We start from the raw sequence: 9,302 nt of genomic DNA on the forward strand, positions 1-9,302 counted from the left end.
GTGGCAACCCCAGTCATCGTCCACAGTCAGCTCTGAGTCTCTGTTTCACCTTCAGTCAGTCCCACCCATGCAGCCGCAGCCTCATCGTGCTTTTTCTGAGTTGGCCCACATGGTCCACTGCCTTACTGGTCTGGTTGTTCTGGTTGATTTTTTTCTTTAATTCCTTGGTTGTCAGAGTTCCATGCAGTTTGATTTTCTGGCATTTTTGTTGATTATTGATTTTAGATTTGTTGTTATCCTCCTTTTAGTTGTGTGAGGAAGTGAAAAGTTTCTACCTATGCCTCCATCTTGGCCAGAACTCCCAGATGTCTTAGAGGATTTAAATAAGGAAGGGGAGTTTTCCTAACTAATTCACTCAATATTTACTGAATCCCTACTTTATATAAGAATATATTCCGTTGGACTCTGGGGAGACACACAGAAAAGAATAAAACCCTTCTCTGCCCTCAAAGAGTATGCAGTGTTATAGGGACACTAAGAACATATAAGTGCATATAGCACAAACAAGACGAGTGAAACAGAACATGTTGCTGGAAGGAGGGCACAGTTATTGCTGGCTTGTAGAAGCAGGGAAGGTGTTCTGAAAGAGGGACATTTGAACTGGGTTGCAAAAGGTAATTAAGATTCATGTATGCAGAGAAGAATGTTTAAACCAGAGACCATAACAGGATCTCAGACCTAGAGGCAGTAATGCTTGCAGTGCTTTCAGGGACCCATGCATTTTCCCACAGGCTTGGTATGTGTATTCTAGTCCTGTTATCTCATCATCTATAGGTGTAGGTAGTGTTCAAAGTTGAAAAGACTGAGGAGGAAAAGTGTTACCTTTGAGAATGGTGTTTTGACTACAGATTTATTTTTGTTTTGTTGTCTTCTTTTGTCTTTTAGGCGATTGCTTGGAATCATTACCAAGAAGGATGTATTAAAGCATATAGCACAGATGGCGAACCAAGATCCTGATTCCATTCTTTTCAACTAGAATCACAAGAAGGACATTGCAAACCATGGATATATTTTATTGACTTGGTACCCAAAACACATTTCCCATGTTTGAATGGTGAAATTATATTAGTGTGTTGTCTCTTTCCTACAAGTTAACCAGTTGTACTACATAATAATTTCTGGAAACTAATCTTCTCTTTAGGAGAATGTGCAGTTAGGCTTCTGTGATGTTGTATTAAGAAGATTTCATGAAAGATTAAACAAGATTGCTGTGGTTTAATTCTTTTTCTTTCTTAAGATATTTTTTAAATTTAAAACATAATTGTTAGCCAGTATGCAATCACTGAAAACTATGCAAGAAAAGTTCCAACTGCCCTGACCAATAGCCTGCAGGAAACTCATGAAAGTCACTTTTTTTGGACTCTAACTATCATTGGTGAAAGATGAAGTGTAAATTAAGTGGCTTTACTTTTCCAATCACAGAAAAGAAAGCCAGAAGGGAAATAGTAATGGTATTTTCCAGACTGTGAAAATTCACTTCAAATATTATCTTGTTCCTATTATTACAATATTTAGCATTATTAGTTTGTGTGCGTATATATATGTTAATTTTAATATCTTATTATAAGACAGTGCTGCTTTGGTTAATCTTCTCTAAATGAATTTAGAGAAGTTGATTTTATAGCTTGCTTATTTCTGGTACTTCTCAAGTGCACAAAGATAAGTTATAGAGCTTTCTCCTTGTCTGCAAGAAGGGTAATTTTCCAGATGGTATTTGTTAGCTAGTAGACAAGGACTTTGCTATGAATTTGTTAGAAGCAAGAAATGATTTCTCCAGATGAATGATTAGTGAAGTTCTAAGCAAGTCAATGACTAGGAGTTTTAAAACTTCATGAGGTTCCAACTCATCCTTTTACCCAGATGCCACCTCCGTGAGTGATGGTGCTTTAGGCTTCTGGAATATGTAAGGATAGTACAAGGAACCAAGTCTAGGCTGCATACTGGTAAACTAGGGAAGATTCTAAGCTGTATCTGCATTCTCATGCATTCCTTCATAAAGACAACCAGTACTAACATAACTGGATGCCCATGCCTCCTCCCAGTCAGTGTTAAGTACATAGAACAGGGCAGTGTTGTCCCTGTGAACATGAATTTTGGCTTGGAGTATATTCAAGACATTGGAACATAATAGGCAGCTGTGATTCCCTTGAGGCTCCTTAGAATTCTAAATAAAATGAAGAACCATCCTAAGATCCAAGGTGTGGACAAGGCCTGGTGACACCAAAGGTGCTTGTATCCAATTGAAAAGGTGCCTGTCTGAATTTCCTATCACCTTAACAGCAGTAGAAAATATCACAGTCTAGGGACACCTGGTGGAATTACAGAGCCACCACCATTCCAACCACTGCTTAATTTTCTACAGTTTTACCCACGTGCAGTTGTTCCTCTTCCATTCTTTGTCCTTTCCTACTCCTCAGTCCCCAATCCTTTCTTTGGGATCGAACATTCTGCCTGGTTAATCATTCCTATTAGAAAAAATAATTCCCAGGGCTAGTTAAATTGTAAACCAAACCTCAGTAATCTTATGACACATGGACCAGAGGTAATACATAGCCATTGGCTTTGCTCTGTAACCCAGTCACTGCTGCCATGCCACAGTTTCCACACCAGTGCCCACAGCAGTGAGAATTAACTGGCAGGGGTAAAAGTTCAGCCTTTCCCATTTTACAGGTGTTTTCCCAGCACTGCTCTCCGTCCTTCTGGCCTAGAATCAGCAGTCACTTGGCATATATTTCCAAGCCATCCACCTTCCCTCCCTAAACACCTCATACCTCATTTTAAGAGCTTTTGGTCCTGGATTCTAGGATTTTTTTTATTCTTAGTTCTTATCTTTCCCAAATCTGAATTTATGGTATTGACCAGACCTAAGTAGTCAAGGCCTATTTTGACTTTTATCTTTAAAATATTAAGGCAGTCACCGGAGTTTTTTATTTTAAGTATATCACCCTAGCATTTTAATGAAAAGAAAAACTCTCTAGGTTGTATTGTATAAAAGCCATGACTCAGTGACTTTACATCTTTTGTCCCTTCCATGCCACTGATTTTCTCACATAAGATGTGGTTATTTTACTCTCCACCCCTCTATATTGTATAGAAACCAAAGTTCTTGTCTGTATATTTCTGGCTCACTACCTAACTTTTCTTATCAGCCACCCAACAAAAATTTGCAAACCAGGAAATGTTAGTATTTCTGGTATTAGATAACAATGAAAGATTTTTGTTGGATTTCATAGTGCAGCAGTGATGTGGAGGGTGTCTAAGTTTGCCTTTGTGTTTCTTCTAGGCTCCATTTTTAATTTTAGATGAGCCAGTGTTAAGGTGCTACTTCAAAGACTAAATTCAAAAAATCAGATAACACTGTGCCAAGGTAAACGTTCTAGATGCTAAGCACCAATTGGCCCTCCAGAGTATAATATCCCTGATACCTCATTCCTGATAAATCTCATCCATTAACCTCAGCTTCTCAGGAAGTCTTGTAACATGCTAGAAACAGCTGTATTGTATGATATCCATTATATGTCTAATCCTATGGTTTGGCTTCAAGGTTGGCTAATTGTGGCTAGAGTTCCTGTAGACTGCTCACTCAGCATCTTAACACTCAGTTTCTTGTCTTGAGGCAAAGGAAAATGTTCTGACATTGCTAATTCAGCAGTTAAACATACTTAACCAACAAACAAAGCTGATATAGGGAAATCTGTCAGTAGCCTCAAAGGGCCACAGACCTCAATGGCAAAAGACTAGATAATCTTTGATTTTAAAATGAATATGAGTTGAAACTAGTCTATTTTGGTATTAAAAAAGAAAATAGTCCAATACAAGGGAATGATTTACAAAATAATGCTAATAAATACTTCAGGATTTTTCAAGAAAAAAATATCTGGTAGACATCTAGCCATTAAAGGAGTCTATAGATTTGTAAAATTCTGCTATATTTTGTATGTTCAGATCTTCAATGTAAGAAGTTAAAGGAGCCCAAGTAGTTAAGAGATGATTAGTTATACCTTTGGAGGGAAGAATCAGGGGAATGAAAATGTTAAGTAATGGCCACTTTCAAAATCATTTGTGTTTAGAAGTTGGTTCAGATTCTCCCCTTCTTTTTTTGGCTCTGGCATCATTCTGGCTCAGCACAGCTATGGAACAGAGGTGGTGTAGTGCACAGAAAAGATTCTCTGGTGAATAATCTGAACTTTGATTTTGCCAGCTGGCAGAGCAAATGATTAATTTGCTGATTTAACTGCAAAGCAGTTCAATTGTTTTGGTAGAAAAGGCTGAATTTGAACCCTTTACAGGAAAAGCAGAGCACAGTGTAAATTTCTGTAGTCAGCCTTCAATTGTGTTTGAATATGAGAATGATGAAGTAATGGAAACTTGGTATGGTCTAAGGCTGTTAAGTAATTCTCAATCATGTTATGAAACTCTTCAAGTGTGGAGGGAGTAAATATGTTGTTAAAAACTTAGCATGCAATCAAGTTCATCATGGAACATAATTGTTGCTGTATGTTTTACGTATTTAAATCACCCATCTTGGTTGGGTCTTGATATTGGTTCTGTTGGGTGATGAGAAGGAAAGTGTATTTGTTATCCCACAGTATCTTTTTTAAAAATAAATTATAAGGAGTGCAATTTTTGAAGCTGAGTTTTTAATGACTGTGAAGACAATATTGAGAATTTTAAATAGCCAGTGTATTGTATATTGCCAGAGTACATACTGATGACTGACCATGTTGCACTGTGAAGAATTGATTTACCTACATTCGCAGTATTTACCTACACGAGTTCAGAGAAAACAGCAGAGCATCTTTCATGACAGTGCACAGAGTATTGAGCTTTTGAAAACCCTGAGAAAAATTAGGAATTTATAAAGTAAACAGGAGATAGAATATTGAGTCTTTTAAAAGATAGATATCTATATATGTGCTCTGAATTTAACTATCCTAAAACCTTGATTTTTTTTTTTTACCACTTCTGGGATTGCCTGTATTTACTTTGGAGAGGGAATGGAGAGTTATGATAATGGAAAAGCCATAGTAGGAAAATATATGAGTTTGTATAAGATGGTGGAAGGAAGGCCAGCCATATATTCTGGCATTTATAAACCACTTGATCATGTGCCTCAAGGTAACAATAAGTCAAATAGTCTCTCAAAGATCAGGCATTCCAAGCAAAAGGATTTAGCTGGAGTGAGTCTGCTTTTATGGAAAGGGCTGACATAGGGCAAGGCACTTACTCATGCAGAAAGGGAGCTACTACTGCCATTGCCTAAATGATAAGCTTTTTGGTACATTGTCTTGAATTTTGATAGAAAAATATTTTTAAAAGTATATTTTTAGCCTCTCCAGTATGTACTTGTATATTAGAAAGAAAAAGGTGAAGTCTTCTCAGATCAGAGCCCAGGGAGCTGTATAAATTGGAAGTGAAATCAATGTAGTATACCTGTGGTGACCACTCAACTTTGCTCTGCTTCAATTTCAGTTGTTTGCTCTGAGGAGAGAAGTTCTTGGAATAGTAGGTATTAGCAAATTCAGATTATTCCACAAACGTTTGCTGGCCACAGTCTCATTTCTGAACATCTGGAAATAGGCAAAGTTTTCAAGTGATGTAGGAAACAAAATTGGTTTTTCCACTGTGAAAGTAATCACCCAAGAAAGAAAGTATTCGATGTGTGGAGTTTGCATTTCTTGGATGGGGCCTCATGGGACTCACCCAGCCCAATCCCACAGTCATACATTCCTACCTCTAAGTTCCAGCCAAAGGGTCTTCAGCCTCTGTTTGCACACTCATGGAGTGAATGAATGCCTTGCCTAAAGAAAGGCATGTAATGGTATAACATTATGAGGGTTTAAAAAATGATCTGTCTCTCCTCTCTCCTTCTATCCCACCTTCTTTCCCTTTCTCCCCCCTGCCTCTCTCTTTCTCTCACCCCTCCTCTAAATTTTAAACTTTCTCAATTATTACAAGCATAATGTTTCAAATGTGAACCTTGGAGAAAGAAGAGGATCATTCTGAAAATAGAGAATGAAAGATAATTCTCTGAGTTGATAGGGCCAATGGAGCTTTGGTCCACTGTTGGGGCAAAAGCCAGTGGTATTTATTGGGAGTATCAAGGACTTTAGCATCCTGATGTCAGATTTATATTCATTGCTAAACCTTATTATAATCTACTAGTTCAAACCTATTAAGTCAGAGCCAGTCTAGGTAGGATTTGGTAAGTGAAATGCCATCCTGCAAAATGGGGACAAGGGAATGGCCTGAGATGGTTTTATAAGGGCGGAAATCTTCAGCCTCATTATCCTATTGAGTGTACCTCAAAACATATGGTTGTTTAAGAGTGTTCCTTTTCTCTCCTCCATTTTACTTTATTGCTTCTCCCTCCTTTCTCTTCCATTGTCCTGCCTTTTTAGTACTCAGCTTTTTAATAAGTATATACTTTTTAAATATATATTTGTTCTTTTGGGACTATGTAATGATTAAGAATTAATTTTATTCTAGATAAAATGGTGTGTTTAATATTTTGTTCTTTTAAACTATCTTTTGAGCTATGCTGCTGATAACTAGGTACAGGCCAGAAAGAAGTTGAGCCTGACAGACAGTACCCTGGTCATATCACTTAAGGATGGCATTGATGTCATGATGGTAACTCTTCTTCATTTGACCAAGACCAGCATCCTGCTCTTACCTCTAACCATTCATTTCTGGCTATGGGAGAAATACCACCCTTTGGGTGAGCCAATGAGGCTAGGAGGATCAGAGGGTTTAGCCCATGGACCACTATATGAATATCTGTGAAATAAGCTCATTTGTAGGGCAGGCTCCAACTGCAGTAGCCAAAGAAAATCTGTGTGATTCAACATTTAGTTCCTAAGTTTTGGTAGAAGTTTTGCTGAAGCTAATCTGTAGACATCAACTACGCATACAGAAACTAGCACCAACCAAAACTAATATAGCCTGAGTTTCCACAGGAAGCTTGGTGCTAAGCTGTTCAGAGCATTTATTTATTTGAGTGTTGCGAACCCTATAGTCATGCTTTCTTAGCTTTATTCTAACTTTTTGAGATGTTGGTCCCCATTCATAGGCACAGCCTGTACCAAAGCTGTGAGTCCTGCTCACTCCATTCTATTCCTTGGTCATGTATAACAGCAGTCTAAAAAGGAAGACATGGGCTGGGGAGTTAGGAGACCTGGTTTCTATTCCTTATGCTTCTACTAACTAGCCTCAAGATCTTAACCGTTCTGTGCCTCAGTGTTCCCATCTGCAAAATGGGGATAGTGTTAATTGCCCTACCTACCTCACAGGGTTGTTGTGAGGATAAATTGAGACAATGAATGGAAAGTACTTTGACTAGTAAGTGCTATGCAAATTGTATGAAAAGGAAACAATCATGTTAAAGGCAATGGAATGGACATTGGCAAAAGGTTTAATGGGATTGTTTAGCCCTTTCTCTGTGTGGCTTAAACCCAGGTCGCCATTGCTTTATACATTTCCACTTAGCACAGATTTTGTAATTATGCATGTAATAAAGCACAGCCTTATTCAACTTGGTGTCTGGTGTGTTTTTGAAGACTCAATTTTGTACCTGATCTTTAATCATAAAATAAGGGGGGCAGGGTACGAGGGTTGGGAGAGGATAGTATAAAAGGCAACGGAAAACTACTAGAAAGCTTACTTGTTTAAAAAGATTTATTAACTAATTATTTTTACATTTACAGATTCAGTAATACTTTTTACCATAAAGAGACAAGTGAGGGACAGCTTATGTTTTCTGAAAGAATCCAGATACCTCATTTATTATGACTACTTAAGTGTTCCTGCCTCATACATGGGTGATACTTTCCTGATAGCATGAGAATTAACTGGGAGCTGTAGTTTTTCTCTCTTTTTGAGCTTTTAATGATGTAAGATTATGGGCTTTGATATGGCCATTGACTACCTACTGTCAGTTTTTACAAGGAGTATGATGGGTGATTGAAATGTTCTTCAATCACCCATCAAGTAGGATTAGTATGTCCCTTTTTATGGTATATTGGGAACCCCCTCAAGTGACCAAGGAGGGGGCTTTTCAGGGAGGTAGTTGAATAACCAAACATTTCCTTTTCATACCACTCTAGAAAACAGAAAACAAAGGAAAGCTATATAGCAGATCCTTGAATAACATCCTTTCATTATAACATTGATGAGATGCTTAACTGGTTTATGTCATTTAGCCTGTGGTAAAATTGGTTTTGTTATATGTCGTTTCACTTAAAGTCACAGAACCTGTAAGTGACATTGTGAGGACTTACTGTACTTTAAAGTATGGCTTTCCTACTTTCTTACTGTATATTTTTCTGCATCTGATTTGTCTTTCCTACTTGTCCCTGTCTCTGTTAGCCAGACCACTAGTAAGGCAGTGTGCTGTGTGTACAAGTTTTCATTTGAGCATTCCTTCAGTTGATATTTGATCACATTTACAGTAGTATGACTTCACATCTTGTTGCTACCAAGAACTTGAATACCATTGGCTCACTTGGTATCATTTCAGGAAGGACATCTGTCTATAAAAATAACTGCCATCTTCCAAACAAAATATCAACAAAGAAATAGCTGCACTAAACAACACCCTAGATGAAATGGACTTGACTGATATATATAGAGCCCTTCATCCCAAAGAAACTAAATACACATTCTTTTCAAATGCACATGGGACATTTTCAAAGATAAACCACATGATATGACACAAAACGAGCCTCAGCATATTCAAGAAAATTGAAATCATACCAAGCATTTTCTCTGACCACAAGGGAGTGAAATTAGAAACCAACCCCAAGAAAAAAAAACCCAAACACCCCAAATCAGGGAAACTGAATGGTATGCTATTAATCAATGAATGGGTCAAGATCAAAAAGTTTCTGGAAACAAGTGAAAATGAACTCACCACAACTCAAAACTTATGAGACACGGCGAAGGCAGTCCTGAGAGGTAAGTTCATAGCAATACGGGCTTACCTAAAGAAGATAGAAACATTTCAAACAAACGACCTAACCCTACGCCTGCAAGAACTTGAAGAACAACAACAAAGTCAGCCCAGAGCAAGTAGAAGGAAGGAAATAACCAAGATTAGAGCAGAATTAAATGGCATAGAGACTAAAAGCACAACTCTAAGAATCAATGAATCCAAGAGTTGGTTTTTTGAAAAGATAAACAAAATAGACAAACCTTTAAGTGGGCTCATCAATAAAAAAAGAGAGAGAACCCAAATAAACACAATCAGAAATGAAAGAGGAGAGATTAAAACTGATACCACAGAAATAGAAGGGATTGTAAGA

The 9,302-nt window shown here is 37.6% G+C and overlaps 1 protein-coding gene across 6 annotated transcripts in view; it reads left to right on the forward strand.

Annotated features, from left to right (window-relative positions):
* The window catches only part of CLCN5 (Cl-/H+ antiporter 5), a 185,753-nt gene extending 178,219 nt beyond the window's left edge, over positions 1-7,534 (forward strand). For all 6 annotated transcript variants that reach the window (XM_037057708.1, XM_037057709.1, XM_037057712.1 and 3 more), the window contains one exon: positions 886-7,534. In XM_037057708.1, the coding sequence (XP_036913603.1) occupies positions 886-976 (91 nt within the window). In that variant the 3' untranslated portion in view covers positions 977-7,534. The remainder of the gene's footprint in view (positions 1-885) is intronic.
* Positions 7,535-9,302: the final 1,768 nt, after the last annotated feature.

Source organism: Sturnira hondurensis, unplaced genomic scaffold, assembly GCF_014824575.4.
Source record: "Sturnira hondurensis isolate 20B ecotype Veracruz unplaced genomic scaffold, ASM1482457v3 Scaffold0009723, whole genome shotgun sequence".
Taxonomy (NCBI): domain Eukaryota; kingdom Metazoa; phylum Chordata; class Mammalia; order Chiroptera; family Phyllostomidae; genus Sturnira; species Sturnira hondurensis.